The 22131-nt window shown below is 42.9% G+C and overlaps 1 protein-coding gene across 17 annotated transcripts in view; it reads right to left on the minus strand.

The window, feature by feature from the left end:
- tbc1d2 (TBC1 domain family, member 2) overlaps positions 1-22131 on the minus strand; it is a 142781-nt gene that overhangs the window by 13545 nt on the left and 107105 nt on the right. For 5 of the 17 annotated variants that reach the window (XM_069922764.1, XM_069922738.1, XM_069922763.1 and 2 more), the window contains 3 exons: positions 21564-21749; positions 16397-16518; positions 3624-5182 (listed from right to left, as the gene is read on the minus strand). In XM_069922764.1, the coding sequence (XP_069778865.1) occupies positions 4987-5182; positions 16397-16518; positions 21564-21749 (504 nt within the window). In that variant the 3' untranslated portion in view covers positions 3624-4986. Of the gene's footprint in view, positions 1-3618; positions 5183-13624; positions 13936-16396; positions 16519-21563; positions 21750-22131 lie in introns of those variants that run through there. The other 12 variants (XR_011352746.1, XR_011352736.1, XM_069922759.1 and 9 more) reach the window with 5 other exon arrangements.

Raw genomic sequence — 22131 nt, forward strand, 5'->3', positions numbered from 1 at the left:
AGACACAGGTTCAAGTTCTGCTGCTAGAAGTTGAGAACAAATTTCTTGACTGACATCCTTGTATGGCTTTGAAGGAGTTGTATCAAACAAGACATTAAAAATGAGGTCTCTCTGTTTGCTCTGTGGTGTCAAATGTCCCAAAGAACAGGAGATTTCTTCCTGCTGTCTCAGCTGATACTTATCTTTTAATCCTGGATTATGTATCTTTATCTTTGCTATATAGATAGTCCAAGTGCAGAACCCACTCCGCAACTGATGGTATCGGGGTTTCACTTTTTCGTTCGGTACTTGTAACCTGTTGTGAAAAAGCTGATACCAGAGCCGTTAGTTTATCATAATAAAGCTTACAGATGTCAGGATGACAGCAGCCCGCAGCGGCCTCGCTGGACCTGGTGCTACTGTAACTCTGAGTAAAGGACTGTGCACAATTCTTAATTGGAAGGAGATGGATGGTGGAGCATCATAATTGCTGCAATATGGAAATCGCCAAGCAACAACAAACCTTCAAGAAGCTGCTGCGTGGCTTCGACTGCTATGAAGACCGAGCCTCTGCTGTGAGGACAAGGCCTCAAATCTTCAGTGTTGCTTATTGCCGGTGGACGAGGGGGGTTATCATGGTGCATTCTGTGGAAAGTGGCGGTGTTTTGTACCTGGTTTGGGGATCCTGGAGGTTGCGCTGTCTTGGATCATGGACCCTTGGGGCAGATGGTGTCGAGGCTTTCAGGCTCTTATGGATTGTGAACTGTGTGGCGGTTTCTTCACTTAAGCTATCAGACATTTAATATATAGAGTCTAGTAGATTCCTGCAAACCTGCACAGCAGCAGCCCACAACGGCTTCTCCCTGGTGGAGGTTCCTTTACTCAAGCTAAAAGACTTAATATATTGCAGCTTGTCTCTACTTTGCCTATGGTCTAGTTTTTGTTAATTACCGTACTGTGGCACTGTTTTTATTCACTTTATGTAGCTTTGTCTTGCGTAGAAATAGTGTAGTCTTGTGTTGTCTAACAGGATTTTTGTGTAGTCTCGTGTCGTTTAAATGTAGCATCATGGTTTTTGGAGGAACGTTGTCTCGTTTTTAACTGCGCACTGTATTTGCAGTTTGGTTTTAAAATGACAAAGTCAAACTTGAACCTGCTGAGCTTCTCCAGCATTTTGTGTGTTTTTACTTCAACCACAGTGTCTACAGATTTTTGTGATTTACTTTTTCTCATTATCCTTTAATCAACATCACTAAACTGATTATCAGCTCAGAGTCTGACGCTGTTTGTGGCCTTCTGCATCTCTGACATTACCAGATAATTTGATTTAGATTTATTCATTATTGTACTTAGAGACAGTGAAAAACTCTCTTTGGCGACCCATTCAAAGGGGAGCAGAATTATTGCTTTCTGGTGCCATTTTGCATAAGAGGAGTAAAAGGGAAGAAAAGGGGGTCCTTCAGCACAACGAGTTCACGAGGATCACGCTGTCCCCGGCCTCCCAACCAGATTCACAGCTTGAGCCCGTGTTCAGCTGCCTGTTCTTCACTGTTCCACCTCGACCGCCATTCCCAGAAACTTCTGGCTCCGACAATCTGGCAGAAAACCTGCGGTGAAGCCCCACCAACACCCCTCCCTGTCTTAACCACTGTTCTGTTTCTGCCCATACACGGGAAGTGCTTTGGTATGTACTGACATTGTGAAAAGTGCTCAAGAAATGTCAAACTAACAAATTCGTTTAAAACAGGCAAAAAAGGCAGTGGAGTTTCAGCAAACAGTGCCACTGAGTGGTACAACATGGTAGTTCATGTGCAATACAGTATTGAGATTCATTGAGACTCTCAGCCACACTAAAAAGAAAATAGAGAGATGGTAATGTTTGAACTATATCGTGTGGAGAAAGTTAGTTTTACTTCAGAGCCAGAAGTAATTCAGAGCTCTCCTCTCTTTACCTTCCACACCACCAGCCTCTACATTCAACAGATCATCTTTTGCAATTTTTGCCAACTCCAATGAAATTATGCCTCCTTCCCCTCCTCTACCAGCATTTTAAAGGGATCGCTCCCAGGACCCTGTTGGGATTAGGTGCTTCAAAGAGGGGAAGAATGATATTGGAGGAAAGGATGGAAGTGGGAAGTCTCGAACTTGCCTGAGATATCAGATCACAGCTGACAATATATTAAGTCATATATATTGACTAGCTGAGCTAGCTGTCCCTGCTTTATCCATTTAGATGTCATTCTACCTACTCTAATTCCACTTGCAACCCTTCAGTTGGCATTCCTCTGACATCGAGCCAATTCCAACTGCATTAATGGAAAAATACTCAATGTAATTGAATGCAGCATTTAGCAGGTTGGTTGTAGTAAATGGTGCTGCCCTTCGGCTGGTGGCTTTTGTTGTATTGCTTGGAGTCTTGCATGTTCTTCCTCAGCAGACTCTTGTTATCGGCTCCTGGAATGCCTGGTGGCATCAGCACTGAGGAGAGTTTAGTGTTGTTCCTCAGTTTTCTGCTGCCTGCCCCTTGTCTGTATGGAGGCCTGAGCACTGAGAAGGGCGTATCACTGCTGTTCTGTTTCCTGCTCCTTGCGTGTCTGGAAGCACCAATAATGTGTCAAGACTGATGTTCCTCTGCTGTCTCTCATTTTCTCATGTGTCTAACTCTACAGGCTTGTGAAGAGCTTCTGCCACTGTTGCTTCGCTTTTTTGGGCCCATATTGAACTGGGTTTGGCCACTTGTTTTTATTCTGAATATACATTGATGCACAACCCTGTAACTAATTGAGGTGTCCCTGATGCAAGTTAAAAAAATATTTTTTGAACTTCATATGACCTTAATTAAATTCAATGTGGTCATGACATTCAGCATTAAATGTTACCACATTTACAATAAACGGTAATGCAAGTGCAACCTGCTCAAAAAACACTTTTGAACTTCATATGATCTTAAAGGTTCAATTCAATGTGGTCATGACATTTAGCATCACATGTCACCCCTACTGAACCTCCTTGGAGATTTCTAGAGTGCTCCATATTGATTTGCATGAAGAACAGACAAACAGACTAGCAAATAGTCATACATGCACAAATATATATTAGATTGCTGTTTATGTCGAAGGATACATGGCAAATGATCCTTTAAATAATAAAATGTGCTGCCAAGAGATATCACTCCAAGAAGGAATGATACACAACATTTTTCTAAGTTGGTGATTTGAACAATCACAATGAAACCTTTTCCTCAAAATATATTAGCATTTAATGCAAAAATAAACAAGTAATACCAGGAATCATTTTCCATCATCCAACTTGTTCTCCAGCATTCTATGTACTCGAGGTGGCCTCCCCAACATCAGGGAGAACAAACAGAGATTGGGTGACTGCTTCACCAAAACACTATGCTCTGTTTTTGGGTCTAAGCTTGAAATTCCTGTAGCCAACCATTTCAACTCCTCCAACCATCCATTGTCAGGGTGAGGCAAAGAGTAAACTTGAGGAACAACACTTCATATTCCTTCTGGACAACTCTAAATATTATTATTTTTGGACATTATTTTTCAAACACAAGGTAATCTTCACCTCTATCTGGTTCCATCTCTTCTTTCCTATTTTAACTTTTCCCTCTCTGCCCCCCCCCCCCACCTCCCAGATGTCTCTTCCACATTCTGTCCAATAATCTAAGAACTCTTGGCCCCTCCCCAGCTTCTTTCTCTTTTCATATACTTTAGTCACAATAAAGCATCCACAGATGCTGCTTGACCTGCTGAGTTTCTTGCAGCCGTTTGCATCTTATGTTTGACTGAATATTTATCAACAATAATTAGAATTTTTAAGTATTTTGTTAAAAAAAACAAAGGAAGATATCGGGTTTAATGACATTTTTGGCCTCAGGCTGGGAGGGATGGGATGAAGTGAAAATTCGATGCAGAATTCTCTATTTTGTTCAGTGGGTTAATTATTGTGAAGCTTCAACTTAGGCAAGTGACAGAAAGTATCAGACTAGGTGCACCACGTGGATTTCTTCCTTGGGCAACACAGTTGGCATCAAGGTGAATGCAATGCCTTTACAGCACTGGTGATTGGGACTGGACCAGGGTTTAAATCCTACACTGTCTGAAAGGAATTTGTACATTCTCTCCACATCTGTGTGGGTTTTCTCTGGGGGCTCCAGTTTCTTCCCACCGTTCAAAATGTACCGGGAGTGTAGAAGGTTAATAGGGTGTAAATTGGGTGGCAAGGACTCATGGGGCAAAATGGCCTGTTACCATGTTGTATGTCTAATTTTTAAAAAAAATTAAATTCACCAGTGTAAATCTCTCTCTGTGTAGCTATATGGTAGAATCTAGTGTCGGGGAAGCTAATGAAAATGTAGGGAGAATAAACTCAGATTTATTGTCAGAGTGCATACATGATGTTTCATACAACCCTGAGATACTTTTTTTCTTCCGCGGGTGAGGCAGATTTACCACTTTATTGGTAGTGCAAAAAAAAAACTGTCCAGCGTATACATGTAGAACAAATAGATAACAAATGTTAACAAACTGACTATACACTACAGAGAGAATTAAATCAATCAAGTACACAAGTAACTTGAATCATTGTTAGTTTCGCCCTCCATCAGAACTCGAGTGAATGAAATCAGGAAGGATCCCAAACAAAATACATGACCAAACTGCCTAAATATTTTGCATTAGAATTTCCCATCTTGTTCAGAGGATGCTTTGGTGCAAGAAGAACAAAAGTAAACCCACTCTTCCAGGGGACATTCCTCAGAATTTTGGTGAAGCCATCCTTGTTGTGTCAACAAGTTTTCCTCTGCTTTGTCTAGCCAGCAATTTCTGGCCATGATGAGCACAAAACAGGTAAACTGATCAAAATTCAACAAACTTATTCAAGTGCATTCCCTTGCAAATTAAGAAAATTCAATTTGTAGGTGTCGAAGGTGCAGCCTCTCCCGTGAAGGCACTGTCAAGTTGATTTCAGAGACTAGGGTTGAAAAACAACGCTTCATGTTTCTTCTTCATCCTCACTAGCAACACCAAGCAACTCCTTGTGTTCGTCTCTTTCTTTCACGTATTCTACCTGTATCTTCTCCAGCTCCCTCAGCTCAGCTCTGAACTTCTCCAGATGTGCAGCCCGCCGGTTCCGGAGCAGCCTCATGGGGAATGGGTTCATTTCATTAAACGCGATATTCATCAGTTTCCTGTGGGATGTCAAAAAGTCATTGGTGGTTTATAACGGATGACGGGGGACACTGGTTATATAGCACCTCTTATGACCTTCAGGATATCTCAGGTGGCCAGGGAAAGGATAGCAACAGTTTTAGTCATTGGACAAGTAATGATATGATGATGTTCTAAGCACATATCCAAGGTTATAAAAAATCACCATTTTGCTGATAACGGCAGAATGCATTCTCCGACTAACATGGTTAGTCGCAAGTGTTACAATCCGGTAATAAAGAACAAAGAACCCTGATTTCGACTCAGTCTGGTGTTTGTCTAACTCATTCATGAACAAAGCAGACCTAACAATTTGGTGACCCCGACATGATGGGTGAGTGAACACTGGACGACGGTTTCTGTTTTTTCTGACAATCATCTCAGCCGGCTGATAAAAAGGTCCAGAGAAGCCTGTTTTAACAAAATTCTCTCTTTTTTTTAAAAAAATCTTTATGATCGTCAGTAAGAACTGGAGATCGGACAAATTAGACGACCACAATTGAAGGTCGCATGCCAGGATTGTAACACGTAAGTGATTACAGACAAGATAAAAGTCCTTAAGGTGTTTGAATGACATTTATTAAGTGCTTCGCAAGAAACTACTAGAGTTTAAAAGTCTTTATTGTGTCGTTGCAAAGTCCAATAGAGTGAGAAGGTGGTCTATAAACAATTGAGGACCTGAGTTTTCTGCCCTAAACTGGTTATTAAGAGGAGAAATCTCCCACATGAAGGTTGGGCTTTGAAAGAAAACAAAGGTTCAGGCTTATTGGCCTCAATTGTATCTGAGAGACTGACTTATAAATGTCCGGTAGGTATGATAATGTCTGTACACTTGAGAAGTTAAGAATTTATTTCCCCAATTCGCCTTGGTGGAATACCACAGCAGACACTAGAGACCTTGAGACAACAAAAAAAGTACTCAGGGACGCCTGCCTGGTGAACAAGAACGACGACAGAAGGCTGCGACAGCTGTGTCCGGATCAGGTAGGAGATATTAATGAAAAAGTTGATAAACTCCTAAGAGACACCCGGTTTATTCGAAATACTTTTGATAAGTTAAATGAGGGTATTCCCAACATCACCAAGGAGATAAAGTTACGTAAATTCATAGATTGGTACAGGGAAACAGGACAAAAGTATAGCCCAAATATTTGGTTTTCTAGTTGTAATTTAACTTTCAGACCCCTTTGGGAAAACAGAGAGTGGAAAACGAGCAATCAGAGTATACAGGACAGTCTGAAGTCAATTGGAGGACAAGACTTAGAGACTGTTCCTTTAAAAGATATTAGTCATCCAGCTTGCAAGGAGACATTTTTAAAAGCAATTTTCGTTGACATAGATCCCCTAAACGGACAAAAATCTAAATTAAAACAGGCATTAGAAAGCGGTCCCGCAGCTATGGCTGTACAGTTGCCTGCTAAGACTTTTGACCAAGTTATTAAGGAAATTAATCAGGAATTAGAGGAGCGAAATACCAGTAATGCGGCATTGGAAAAACAAAAAATGCTCCGAAAATGTGTAGATCGCTGGAGGAAGAGGGGTTGGTTACCCGGGGGCACTGAGATGTTCCTGACAGGTGAGGGAAACAAAATTTTAAAACGTAGAGTCTTAGACAAGCTGGAAGAAACAAAACAGGACACAGAAAACAAAATCTTTAATCGCGAGTCAGCAAAAAAAAGAGGGTGAGAGACAAGGAGATTCAGTACCGCGATGTCCTAGCTCTATTTGAAGAATTTGGTCTCCCTGGTAACCCACCTGTTACTGCCCCTGTAGAAATAGCTTGTAGACCCCCGCCCTATACATATGTGGCGTCAAAAGGTGCCCCTGGCACCCCAGATGGGATACTGGAGTCACGTCCCTTATATCCAGATATTGAGACACTGGGGTGTGACAAGAACCTCGGGAATAGGGACACATCAGACGAGGTACAGGCCCCTTTAATAAAAATAGAAGGGGGAGTAATAGATGTAGAGACCACTCTGGAGTCCAAGAAAATAGAAAAGGAGTTAGAGATACAGAAATGGAACATGAAAAAGGTTCAGGATAACATTAAAAACTTAAACAGAGATATTAATGTGCTGGGGCAGATCAGTGAGGATCAAAAAGAATTAATGGTAGGTGTATTTAAGGAAGTGGAAAAGATAACTACAACACTGTCAGGAGAAATTAAAGCTGAAGGAATGGTAATAGGAGTAAAGGACGAAAAGTGTAGTACAGAAGAGGAAACGAGATACGATCCACCATGGGAGGAAAGTAGAAGGAAAAGACTCGGGAGGGAGAAAAATAGACATGCCTACCTGGACATAGTTAGGACAAAAGAGAAAGATGTGAAACAACTAAACTATGGCCGAAAAGATTATCTTAGAGATGAACGTGACCAATATACCTTTGACCCTGAGACATTGGAAGCCTATAGGGACAGTGACAGTGATGAAGAAGAGTCAGAACAAGGTGGGATAAATAAATGCATGCCAAGAGTAAAGAAGGAGCAGAAATCCCCAAAAATTGAGATATCAATGCCCATTACTGATCACGGGACGGGGAACTCAAAAATATGTACCCTGGTCACGAATGGACTTAGAGAGTTTAATGAAAAAACTACCTCCGTTGAGTAATGGGGCTAGTCCATGGATTTCTTGTTTTGAGCGAGAAACCTGCCAAGAACAATTAGCACTCGCAGATGTCAGAACTATCATGATAAGATTAAAGGCAGAAGGGGCCCTGAAGCAAATAGAGAGAATTGTAAGAAGCAGTAAATTGGGGGATGAAATAGAATTTAACCCACTTCGGAATAAATTTTGGGAAGCACTTAGAGAAACAATTCCTACACCCTATAGTTTGGATGCCTTGGTAACCCTTCAACTAAAGGAAGGAGAGACTGCACCCGAGTATTTCACTCGAGCATGGGACTTATGGGAAACAGGGACTGGAGAAAGACCCGACCACAGCCCCTTAGGAAGGGCTCACTTTCGTAATGGGATAATAAACGGACTACCTGCTACGGTTCAAGCAAAATTAAGGGACATTGTGGGATTAGAGACAATGTCAGAGGATTTGTGGAAAAGACACCTGACACATGCAATCAAACGACATCGTCAATCAGAGCATGCTAAGTCAGAAAGTGCGTCCCAGAAGGAGGTGGACAAAACAACCGATAAATTGGTGAGAGCCATAGAACATATAGGGGTTAAATTAGCGGCCCAACAGATAGTCCCACAGGTCATGGGGCCAGTGATAAATCCGGGACCCCAAGTAAGAAATGGTTGGGAAAGACAGCTAGGTACAATGTATAGAGGGGAACATGCAGTATGCTGGTACTGCCAAAATCCTGGACACTACCAGCGGAACTGTCCGGAGGCTGGGAGAGCAAGGGGAAAAAGATTACCCTCTATTAGAGGCTATCGGGGAAGAGGAGGAAACTTAAGAGGACAAGCAAGGGGTAGGGGTGGACACATTGATGGGCCCCAGAGAATCGGGGGGTGGCAGAGTGATCAACAAGTCCAGGCACCTCAGTGTAATGACTATATTGAGGAAGGTGCTGAATTTGATTATTGAAGGTGCCCTGGAGAATCAAAAATCACGCCTCCCTGGGAGCCACCAAAAATTTGGGGGACGGTAAATGGAGAAAAAATTGAATTTATGGTTGACACAGGGGCAGCAGTTACGACAGTGATTAAAAAACCCCCAGGGAGCACATTTTCGGGCAAAACATTATCTACAATAGGATTCTCCGGGATAAGGGAAACACAGCCCTATACAGATAACATCGACATGACATTTGGACGACAAAGGGTTAAAACGCCTGTCCTGGTTGTGCCAAGTTGCCCCATTAATTTATTAGCAAGGGACATTCTTACCAAACTAGGAATAACCATACAATGTTCTGAGAAGGGCCTTCGGTTAACATACCCAGGGGATACAATAAGAAGGGGAGGACAGTTTATAGTAATGACCCCATCTAACGCTTCAGAAGACTCTGTGGAGGTTAGTATTTTCTGGAGTCGGCTACTGTATGATGAACCAGGCCCAGGGCTGATTAAACAGTTTTTTGAGTGGAGGGCCAGTATTCCTCGGTATGGGGATTACCATTATCCACTAGATCCTATGCATGTTACATTAAACTACACCATCCACCCGGACCAGGAATATGAGGAGAGGTGGGACTCTCTAAAAGAAGGGAAGACAGAAACGATACATTGTCCATTTATCTTTGTAGGTAAGGAGGGAATAGCTGCTATGGTTGTCATGACAGAAGAACAAATGGAGTGGTTCTGCTTAGGAGTAGAAAGTGTGCCTCATGTGACCTTGGGTATTGCCAAAGATCATCACGCTCGACAGCTGGGTCCGATGGTAAAGGAAGCGATAGGGTGTGAATACAGGCAGACAGAAATCCCGGGATATTCCACCTCGGAGGGAGGAAAATTTGTCAGACTGAATATTGAAGCATGGGACCAGGTAGTGAATGAGAAAGTAGAAAGAGACCGAGCCATAGAAGGAGAAAATATTGATCACAGAGACTCAGACAAATATCTTTCTAATCTGAGTCCACATATATGGACAACGGGGCCCTATGATGTGGGAGTAATAAAAGGAGAGGTATTTCTAGAATTGGCCAACCCCGGGCAGAAACCAATATGGAGAAAACAATACCGCTTGTCGCCCAGTCAGGAGGAGGGTATTAAAGGAACGATAGAAGGGTTAATGGAGTCAGGGGTTTTAAGGGCGGCACCTGACAGTATGTGGAACACGCCCATCATGCCTGTTCCCAAACAGGGTAGAAAAGACTGGAGGATGGTACACGACCTCCGGGAGATTAACTTGGCTACCAAGACCATCGGGAGACCAGTCCCAGACCCATATGTAGCACTTAGGGCTCTGAGTCCGGAGCACGAATACTATACTGTCATTGATCTGGCAAACGCATTCTTCTGCTTGAAATTAGCTGAGGAATGCCAAGACTGGTTCACTTTCACTTACCAAGCACATCGGTACACATACACTAGATTACCTCAGGGTTATAAGGACAGTCCAGGACTGTTCAATCAGGCCCTTAGCGAAATCCTAATGAAATTAAAGCTCCCGGAAGATGTTACACTGATTCAGTATGTAGACGACCTACTATTAGCAGGGAAAACACCACATGAGTGCCTGACAGGGACAGCAGTTTTACTCAAGGGGTTAGGCGAGGCTGGATTTAAAGTAAAAAGGTCGAAATGTCAGATCGGAAGGAGGGTGGTAACTTTCCTAGGAAGACTCGTGGGTAAAAACGGTACGGCCATGTCTGAGGCACATAGAGAAATGATACTAGGGTATCGAAAACCTACTACAGTACAGGTCATGCTTCCCCGGGCTCTGAGCCTAATTAAGGTGGCGGGCCATTCCCCAGATAACACAAAGGAAGGGAAGGGAAACACGGCGGCTGACAGGGCAGCCAAACAGGTTACTGGTTATCATGAACATATACAGGGGATGATTTTGAGGTCCCATAACAAAAAAAATGAATCTGAAACTAAGGAGACTTGTAGCAGATTGAATGACTACACAGATGAGAAGGGAGAGGGACCCCCACCGAATATTGAGCACCTAATAGAAATACAGGAAAAAGCTAGCCCAAGTGAGAAAGAGGAATGGATGAAACGCGGTGCCACTCGACAGGAGATCAGCTATGAAAATCAGACAGTACATGTTTGGCGCTCCCCTATAGGTACGATAGTTGCCCCTCGTCAATTACTCCCGCTATTATTTGAAGAAGCACATGGGCCGACTCACATTAGCGCCACCAAAACTTATAATACGCTTAAACAACATTGGTGGAATCCCCACTTACGCGAGCACATTGACAACTTTAGAGCTGAATGTACTATCTGCAACGGGCATAACCAAAGGATCACCTTACCCCACCCGCTTTTACGATTTCCAGTACCGACAGCCCCGTGGAAAGAGATCTATATTGACTATACAGATATGGGTACTGACCTTAGGACAAAGGAGGGTTACCGATATCTTTTAGTGGCAGTAGATAGGTTCTCACGATGGGTGGAGGCTATTCCAACAAAGAAAGAAGATGCGGATAGTGTAATAGGCTGGCTAACGCGAGAGTTAATACCCCGCTATGGAGTCCCCAGCAGGATATGCTCTGATAATGGGTCTCATTTTAAGAATGAGCTGATCCGACAGGTTGAAGAATACCTAGGGATCAAACACCGTTTTGGTAGTGTCTATAGGCCTGAGAGCCAGGGGTTAGTAGAAAGGGCAAACAGAACGATAAAATCTAAATTAGGGAAAGTTTTAGGGGGGACCAGGTTGAATTGGGTTGAGGCATTGCCATTAGTACTGATGTCTATGCGACAAGAGAAGGCCAAAGATACCTTCCTGTCACCGCATGAGATTCTAACGGGTCGACCCATGCCCGGTCCAAAGACTGATCCAGCATGGGTTAAGTTGTGGGAAGAAAGGGAAGTGGAACTGGATCATTATATGCAGATGCTGGGTAATATGGTTGCTTTAGTTTCACAACAGGTGGCGAATGCTAGTAAGGAGAACCCGGACACCGGAGGAGTTCCAGTAAAGGAGGGAGACCTGGTGTATATCCGTAAACCAGGTAAAGTACATTGGACTGAATTTAGGTGGTCTGGACCATACACTGTTACCGCAGTAACAGATAGGTCGGTAAGAATTGACAAACCAGGGGATCATAATTGGCATCATTTTGCCTACTGTTCCAAGGCAAAACAGCACGTAGCCAGCCTTGATAGAATTGATGAGACTCATGCAGACGATACCGGGGGCCCTATGGGCAGTACTACTAATGGGATGCCAGATAAGTCAGCAGAATAGCTCGGATTCTTGCGGGGCCAAAGTTATTCTAAAGGTAGACAAAGACAGGGATAACACCTTCCAGTTCGATCTATGCAGTATAATAGCGTGTGGTAAGAATGAGGCGTCCTGGAGAGGATATGATATTTACATGTGTGCCTTTAAAATAGGATATCCTAAATGGGGTCTACATGTCTGTCCGTCTTGGGGTGAGGTTTGGTGGTGGACAGGACCCGACACTAGATGGATAAGAAAACCCCTTAACAAAGGGTCCAGCAAACCTTATTATATTTTTTTCACTAAAATCTCCCTGATACGTGGTGCTGTGACCTATTCAATGAAAGGAGAGAATCCCCTGATTTTGACAGTAAAGGCGGGGCTGCGCAACCCGTGGAATATGAAGGGATGGAGCTCTAAGACATGCGAGGGGGGCACAGGGAGAGAACATGGTGTCGGAGACCTCTTCTATCTAATGATTGGAGTGTCTATTAGTGGAAAAGATCCTTGGGGAGTGGTGAGGTTCGACTTACAAACATACACAAAGGACATAATTAAACCCACTTCGAAAGAGGGGGAAGTGAGAAAATTCGACAGTACGAAGATGACCAGGGGAGAGAAGATAGCAATTGAGACAGGTATTGATGAGTCAAACTCCTGGATAGATCAGATGGGTAAATATGCAGACCAAGCAGGGTATGGGAACTGCTGGGTCTGTGCCCGAGGAAGGCCATTATTACGGATGAGCAGATCAATTTTTGAGGAGACAGATGCTATGGACTGCGCCTTGAACCTAATGTCAGAATCCAACCAACTGAATAGGTGTCTGATATGGGAACAGACGTTTCCCATAGCTCCGGCTAATGTAGCTCCCCCTGTCTTTAGATCCACAGGCATAACTAATGTTACTTGTTTTGCCAACAACAACACAGCAGCGCACGTTTTCCATGTGGGTTGGCTGCCCAGCGACTCGTGCAGGACTCATGTTGATCTCTCACATAGCAGTAGTGCAACCCGCTTGACCCAGGCTAGGGCGGATATTTGGTGGTTTTGTGGAGGAAGAGTGCTGTACAACTGGCTCCCTGCTAACTGGGATGGTTGGTGTGCTCTAGTAACCCTTAATGCGCCAGTGCTGATTGTCAAAAGGCAGGAGGGAGACGAGGATTCCCTAGAATTGCGCCACACAGAGAGTTGGCTGTGGAGAAAAAGGAGGAGTGTTGGACTCTTGGGGCCGGGAGGAAGGAACCCTGATGGGGTATGGATTGATGCCATTGGCCAAGCCCGGAATATTCCGGACGAATTTAAATTAGCCGATGAGATTGCAGCTGGGTTTGAAAGCTTTCCTGTTTTTAGTGCAATTTTTCCCATCACTGTAAATAAGAATGTTAATAGGATCAACCTTATTCACTATAATGTCCAGCGCCTTGCAAATTTGACCAGGGACGTTGTTGAGGCAATACATCAACAACTGTCAGAAACTTCCCTTATGACACTTCAGAATAGGATAGCGATTGATATGGTCCTGGCAGAGAAAGGTGGAGTGTGTGCTATGTTTGGAGATCTATGCTGCACTTCTATCTCTAATAACACAGGGCCAGATGGATCACTCACTAAGGGGTTAACGAAACTTAGGGCATTGGCGAAAGAATTAAAAGCCCAGTCTGGAGTCTCCAATCCTGTTTTATCCTGGTTACAGGGAGTGTTTGGGAGATGGAGCACATTGTTAGGACAACTTTTGCTGGGTTTGTTCATTTCTGTATCAATTTTTATCACTTGTGGCTGTTGTTGTATTCCATGCCTTCGAACGCTGGTCACGAGGACCGTGATGAACTGCCGTCGAAATATCAAGCTGTGCAGGCTGTGGAGCAAGACTATCTCACATTACAGGAGGCGGAGAAAGTTGCTGAGATCGATCTGGAGTCTGAAGGGGAATGTGATGGGAAGGAGGGATTGTGAATTAGATTGTTACACATATAATTTTAACCTTGCTTGTAACCTAAATATTATAACCTTGATTGTAGAACAAATATTATAACATTGATTGTAACACAAACATTATTAATCAGATTGTAGAACAAGTATTATGAATTAGATTGTAGACCATATGTTAACTTGGGAATTTACTAATGTACGGGGGGTTAGCTAGTTTTTTGCTTGGGGGCAAATGGGATGAAACTTGTAAACGGGCAATGGGATCGGGGTGACGGATGGGGGGTGTACGCAAAGGAGGGTTGGGGGAGCCCTCGCCCACCAGCCGAACTGCCCTGTGAACAGAACCCGTATAGAGCTTGGCAATAATAGGCGAACTAATGTAACGCGGTGGTAGCATAGTCAGGGCGAGATTGTCCTCTAAAGAGGACAAAGGAGGGATTGTAAGGTAAAACATCATGAGATGGGAATGTGTAAGGAGTTACCCTGTACAGGGCTGTAACAAGAAGGGGAGGTGTCCTTGTACTCCTGTTAGGTAAAACATCATGAGATGGGAATGTGCAGGGCTGTAACAAGATGTGAATGCATCCTTGTACTTACAAGATAAGAGAGACATTGATGGATTGAGAGGCAGGAAGCTAGCAGGGAAAGGATAGCAACAGTTTTAGTCATTGGACAAGTAATGATATGATGATGTTCTAAGCACATATCCAAGGGTATAAAAAATCACCATTTTGCTGATAACGGCAGAATGCATTCTCCGACTAACATGGTTAGTCGCAAGTGTTACAATCCGGTAATAAAGAACAAAGAACCCTGATTTCGACTCAGTCTGGTGTTTGTCTCACTCATTCATGAACAAAGCAGACCTAACAGCAGGCAGCATTGTGGGGGGAAAAGAAATTGTTGATGAAGGCCTTTGACAATTCATTCCCCCCCATAATGCTGATTGTGAAGTGCTTTCTCTTATCACCAAAGAAGATGATAGCTAGTTTGTGCACAGCAAGCTCCCACAAGTGGCCCTTGCTTCCACAGCACTGGTTGAAGGATAAAAACTGATACAGGGCACACAGAGTGCAGTGAAATCCTAAAGGATATTGAGAGAAGAGACAGGACCTCAGTTTAATAGCCTTTTGAAAAGGTAATTCAGAACTTATCCTATACTGTTCTGAAGAATCAGCCTAAATTTTGTTATTAACATTGCTGGACTTGAACTCCTAATCTTCTTTCTTAGAGCCAGGCAGTCAGTTCATTGGGAAATGGATGCTGGACAAAATTTAGCAATAAAAACAGTATATTCTACAAAGGAGGTCATAAATACTCTTGCCATCTTCCCTGTGCTGACCATTGGAGTTCACTCTAGCTTTTTTCTTATTATTTTCTCCCCACAGCACTTACGGCGCCGAGATGCTCTTTGGGCCATCTCAGCAGGCAGAGAAAGTAACTACAACAAAAAATGGGTTAGGATGATAGATTTATTTGAGATCAGTGACAATGCACTGCTGCCAATGAAGGATTTGATCACGTTCCCAGATTGTTAATCCAGAAACAACCCATTGCATGTGAACATAAGTCAGATTAAAGTCTGCCACAAGACAATTGATGCCTGCTCTCTCATTCCGTGGTTGATAGGACCTTCACTGCTTGAACCCCATAACTTTCACTTCCTCATATCTTACATTTACCTGTTTCAGTCTTGAACATATTATTTAGTGACTCAACCTCAAGAGCTATCTGGTGCAGAATAGGGAAACAATCCATACACCTCTGTGAAAAGAATGAGTGTTCATGAGAAACCCCTTAATCTGATACTACACTGCCTAAGGCAATGGAGGAGGTAGCAGGATCTGCAAACACTCTATGGGTTTGGAAGAGATTATTTTTGCCTTTCTTTCTTTGCTTGGTAGTGGTGTTAGACTAGTAGCAGCACTGTGCGCCTTTATAGAGTAAACAAAGAATAAAGATCTTTAAGTATTTTGTGAAGATGACAATTGATGGAATCTTCCCCCAACAGGGGAAATCATTCACTAAACCACACTCTCATGCTCTTTTGGTAGCATGCAGGTTTCTACAAGATTACCTCTCATTCTTCTACAAGCTCAATCTGTTCAATGTTTCCTTAGACCAGAAATCAAATAAGAGAACTCTCTACACCATCTCTGAGGGAATTCAAACCTGCAACCAGAAATAAAGCTGGTGTTGACTGGCACAATGAGGAAATCCCTTACACTTTAGTTTGAGTTGGTGATCACAAATGGGGTTGGAGAAGGAGGCAGAAAGTAATGATGATGGTACTGTAACTACTTATTAATACACCGTCGCTGAGGACACCAGAAACATCAGGTTTCATGGACTTAATCAGGCTAATATTTAAATCATTATCATTAATAGCTCTTATTTTCTAAATTATCCACTCTTTTAGTTCAGATTTTCAAATCAAAAGTGGTTCTTACTTTTCTTCAGAAATATTCTTGGTCAGGCATTGTAGGTAGTCATAAATTGTTAGGTGGTCGTTAAGTTTGAGAATTTCTTCCTCGTTGTATCTAAAGATTGCCAGTGCGTATCGGAATATGACCTGCAATACAAGAAACGTGCAGTGGTCTCAGTCAATCCACCTACTAGGCTGACTCTCCAACACTTCCAAGGCAAGCAGTGGCCTGCAACATAGTCAAGAACATCCATGTTGTATCTTCCCATAGCCAGAGCTCAAGGCACCACAATTAAAACAAGCCCAAAACATTTACTACAGAGGGAGGCAAATACAATGTGTTTTTTTTTAATACAAGTTCTAGTTTTGTTGCATAAGGATATTAAATACAAGTTGATTCACTTTTAATAAAGTTAACCTTTGGTTGTTCCTGCCTTTTTCCCACTGGGGTCTTCAGGTTGATCTTTGTAGCTGTGGCAAAATACATACAATGTCCTTGAAATTTATTAATACAATTCCAAGGATCAAAAAATATTCTTTGCTGTTGGAAATCATTAGAACCCAAAGCAACAATATTGCACACATTTCAGGGTATCCTAGCATCAGTCAGGAATATCAGCTCCTAATGTTTTGGTGGAAGTTTCTTTCTCTGAAGTAGAACTCCCCAAATGAGTGCAATAGAAGTGGCCTGAAATTTGTACCAGTGTGATTTTCAATCTTATTGGCTTGGAACAACCAAGTTTTGTTAATCCCTAAAAATGTGCAACTTTAAGGGACCACCACTCAAACAGCATTCTTTGCTCCCTTTGAGGTCTTGATTGATTGTTATCTAAGTGGAGGTCAACTTGACCATGACTTTTGGCTTACCAGCCTTGGAGTTGCTGCTGCTCTCTGACACATCAGAGTTTGTTGTTCACTGCTGCATTCATGAGGTCGTACAAGCTCCATACTGAAGGGAAGAGTTCATCCATTTTCTCTCCAAATCATAGGAGCTGAGAGTGCTGGCACACAGATTGGTAACAATCACAGAGTTCCCCGAAGTTCTGCCAGACTAAATTTGGGGAGTGCCGCTCCTCGTTTCTAACTCGTCAGAAATGCCTCAATGGAGTACTCCAGTTATTTAGATGGAGAACAAGCCTCCTGAAGGCATTGTTCATCACCAGGCTGTCCCAGTCCTTTTGACCACCATCTAACCTTCTGGTTAGACATGCTAATTCCTCAACATATCCTTTCCCTGCTTTGCATTGAGTACATTCCTTTACCACTTCTTGATCATGACCAAGTGCCTTGGTCTTGATTTTAATAAAAGTCTGCTCAGTGCTTATTGAACCTATTTTCAAAATAACTCAAGTAGACATGGAGCAGTTGAGTTGCCGGACTATCAATCCAGAAACCTGGACAATGATCTCAGGGTGGGAGCACAGGCAATAAATCAAGAAACATCAAAGGATGGAACAGCAGTTATCATGGGGGACTTTAACATGCACATAGACTGGATGAACTAGGTTAGTCAAGGCAACCTTGAGGAGGACTTCATAGAGTGCATCCATAATAGCTTTCTTGAACAGCATGTTACTGAACCTGCAAAGGAACATGCTATCTTGGATCTGGTCCTGTGCAATGAGGCAGGTAAAATTAGATTTTGTAGTTAGGGAATCCTCTTGGAACGAGTGATCGCATTATGATCGAGTTTGTCATATAAATGGAGGGTACAAAAGTTCAGTCTAAAACAAGTATATTATGCTTAAATGATGGAAACTTCAAGGGAATGAGGGAGGAATTGGCTTGGGTAGACTGGGAATGCAGGCTATATGGAGAGACAGTTGAGGAACAAGGGAAGACTTTCAAAGAAATTTTTCATGTGCTCAAAGAAAATATTGTATATACCAGCTAAAAGTAAGGATTGTAAAGGTGGGGAGAGCCAGCCTTGGATAACTAAGGGAATAAAGGAAGGCAGCAAACTAAAAGCTCTTGTGTACAAGGTCACTAAAAGCAGTGGGAAATGAGAAGATTGGGAAAACTTTTTAAGCAACAAAGAACCACAAAGTGAACAATAAAGAGAGGGAAGGTAGATTATGAAAAAATATTATCACAAAATATAAAAATGGATAGTAAAAGATTTTTATCATTATTTAAAACAGAAAAGGGTGGTTAAAGTGAAGGTTGGTCCCTTGGAGACTGAGAAGGGGGAATTGATATTGAGTAATGATGAAATGGGTGAGGCTTTGAATGACAATTTTGTGTCGTTCTTCATGGTGGAAAACATGTCTACCATGCCAAAGACAGATGTTATGGCCATGATGGGAGGTGAGGACCTAGATCCAATAGTTATCACTAAAGAGCAACCATGTGGGTCCAAAGATAGAGAAGTCCCCTAGACCTGATAGGATGCATCCCAGGGTACTGAAAGAAATGGCAGGTTATAGTAGAGGTTTTGGTGATTATTTACCAAAATTCTCTGGACTCTGGGCAGGTCCCGGCGGATTGGAAGATGGTGAATGTCACACCACCATTCACAAAGGATGCAGTCAAAAGGCAGGGAACTATCGGCCAGTTAGTTTAACATCTGTGGTTGGGAAGCTATATAGAAAGAAAAAATAGCGAGGCATCTGGAGAGAAATGGATCCATCAGGCAGATGCAGCATGGATTCAGCAAAAGCAAGTCCTGTTTGACAAACGTACTGGAGTTTTTTGAGGATTTAACAAGTGCGATAGAGGGGAGCAGATGGACGTGGTTTACTTAGAATTCCAGAAAGGGTTTTATAAGGTGCAACATAAAAGACCTGTACATAAGATAAGGGGGTGATATACAGGTACACAATCCTTTATCCGGAACCCTTAGGGGTCAGTGTGTTCTGAATTTTTCCAGATTTCAGAACAAAAGCCAACTGCCCCAGACTTAAGCCCTCCCGAATTGTGCTGCCGTATCCACCCTCTTCCAGTTGCGCTGGCGTCTCTCTCCCCTTTGCCCACCTGAGTCACGCTGCCGACTCTTCCTGCCCAAGTCGCGCTGCCATCTCTCTCCCCCCTCGCCCACCCGAGTCATGCTGCCATCTCTCCCCCCACCCAACTTAGTCGCGTTGTTATCTCTCTCCCTGCCTTCCCTAGTTGCGCTGCTGACTCTTTCCCCACTTGCCCACCCGAGTTGCGCTGCCGTCTCTCCCCCCCGCCCAATCTAGTCATGCTGCTGTCTCTCTCTCTCTCTCTCCCTCCGCTATACCAGCACCAGGAAAAAAAAGTGCCAGTCTTTGGAGCTTTCCGGATTTTAGATGTCCGGATAAAGGATTGTGTTCCTGTATTAGCTTGGGATAGAGGATTGGTTAAACCATAGAAAGAAGAGAGTTGGGATACAGGAGTGTTTTTCTGGGTGGCAATCAGTAGTGAGCAGGTGCCACAGGGGTTGGTGCTGAGCCCACAATTATTCACATTAATGATTTCAAAGAGAGGACTGTGTAGTGTATCCAAATTGAGTGGGAAAACAACTCATGTAGAGGATATGGACAGTTTGCAGACAGATATAGATAGGTGAAGTGAGTGGGCAAGGATCTGGCAGATGGAGTACAATGTTGGTTAATGTAAGGAGAAAAAAAAGATCAGATTATTTAAATGGCAAGTGACTGTAGCATGCTGCTGTGCAGAGAGTCTTGGGAGTGCTTGTACACGAATCGCAAAAGGTTGATTTGCAGGTCCAGCAGGCTATCAAGAAGGCAAATAGAATGTCAGCCTTCATTGCAAGAGGGATGGATTTAAGAGCAGGGAGGTTATGCTGCAACTATACAAGGTACTGGTGAGGCCATATCTGGAGTACTGCTTGCAGTTCTCTTTACTCGAGGAATGATGGACTGGCTTTGGAAGTGGTCAGAGGAGGTTCACCAGTTTGATTCCAGGGATAAAGGGATTAGCTTATGAGGCGAGATTGTCACCTGGGGCTGTACTTGCTTGAATTTAGAAGAATGAGAGGGGTTCTTATAGAAACGTATAAAATTATAAAAGGCATAGCTAAAATAGAGGTAGGCAATTGATTTCATTGATGGGGGAGACTAGAATTAGGGGTCATTATCTTAAGATCCAGGGTAGTAGATTTAGAATGGAGATGAGGAGGATGATGAATCAAAGGAATTCATTGTTATTGAAGCAGTGGAGGTTACCACAGTAAATATATTTAAGACAAGGTTGGATAGATTTTTACAAAGTCGGGGAATTAATGGATATGGGGGGGAGAAAAGGCAGGTTGGTGGAGGACAGCCCATCATCAGATCAGCCATGATCTCATTGAATGGCCTCCTCTTGCTCCTATTTGCGATGTTCTTGTGTTCAAATCATGGTTGTTGATGAAGTTAAATTTACATGATCCTGCTATCAGGCACTTATATAGTGAATACGATTTTCAAATGCCCAGGTTGTTGTAAGTACCAGCAAAGAATGAGCGAATGGCAGAACTCAGCAAATCAAGCAGCATCCATGGGCAGAAATAGTCGGTCAACATTTCAGCCTGGGAACCTTCATGAAGACCAAAGTAAGAAGGAAGTGATATTATGTATATGAAGAGGGAAAGAAGCTGGGAAGGGGACAAGAGGGCTTAGGGTATTGAACAGAAGGTGGAAGAGCAGAAGAGAAAGGTAAAGGGAGAGACCACTGTAAATGGAGGGGGTGAAGGGAAGTTCAGAGAGAAAAGTAAGAACAGGAATAGGTAAAGAAGAGATGGAAATATATGAACCACATGGGAGTGGGGGTTCATGCTCCATGAGAAACACAACATTTTGTATCTTTTAGCCTCACCCTGACAATGGATGAGGTGGAGGACACAGATATCTGCAGAGAAATGGATGGGTGGGGGAGTTGGAATGGTGGGCTACAAGAAGTTCAAGTTTAGACCCAGAAAAAGGGCATAGGTGTTTGGCAGTCACCCAATCAGCATTCGGCTTGTGGGTTTGTTTTCATCTCCCATCTGATTTTTTAATGTCCTTTAGAGAAGGAAATCTGTTGATTTTACCCAGTGTAAAACATGACCTGTTCTCAAATAGGCCAAGCATGTTATTCAACTGGCAAAAGGTGCCAACAGTAAAACCTCACCACACTGACTGCGGTCACTACCTTCCAATTAGATGATTGATAATAAATGTTGTTTGCCAATGATGCTCCTGCCTTCTACAGGAGAAAAAAAAAATCAGAGGCCTTAATCTCGATAGTACCTTTGTTCCCTCATAAAGGAACGCATCCCAGACCCTGAGAAGGATGTCACTCAGCAAGCTGTCCACAAAGACCACCAAGAACCAGTTGAATGTGATGTAAGAAAGATCCACATTGTACTGCTCAAAGTGAGACACCAGCTTGGGCATCTTCTCTGACAATATTTCCTTAAACACCCTCTGGTCAACCTGTAACAAAGTGAACAAAGAATTAAATGGTACAAATATAATTAATCTTTCTATTCATAAACTTTTTACAAAATTGTGATAGACAGGTCTAATACTAACACTATTTTATAATAGTGGCCAACTCTGTCCAAATTCTCAATAACAGTAGTTGAGCCCTAACCAACTCGCACCTCTTCCAAACCTAAAGGAGATAAAATTTTTAAATTTAGACACACAGCACGGTAATAGGCCAGTTGGCCAACAAGCCTGTGCCGCTCAATTTACACCCAATTAACCTACACCCTCAGTACGCTACAAACGATGGGAGGAAACCAGAGACCCTGGGGAAAACCCATGCAGACATGGGGAGAATGTATAAACTCCTTACAGACAGTGTGGGATT

This window comes from Narcine bancroftii, chromosome 1, assembly GCF_036971445.1.
Source record: "Narcine bancroftii isolate sNarBan1 chromosome 1, sNarBan1.hap1, whole genome shotgun sequence".
NCBI lineage: Eukaryota > Metazoa > Chordata > Chondrichthyes > Torpediniformes > Narcinidae > Narcine > Narcine bancroftii.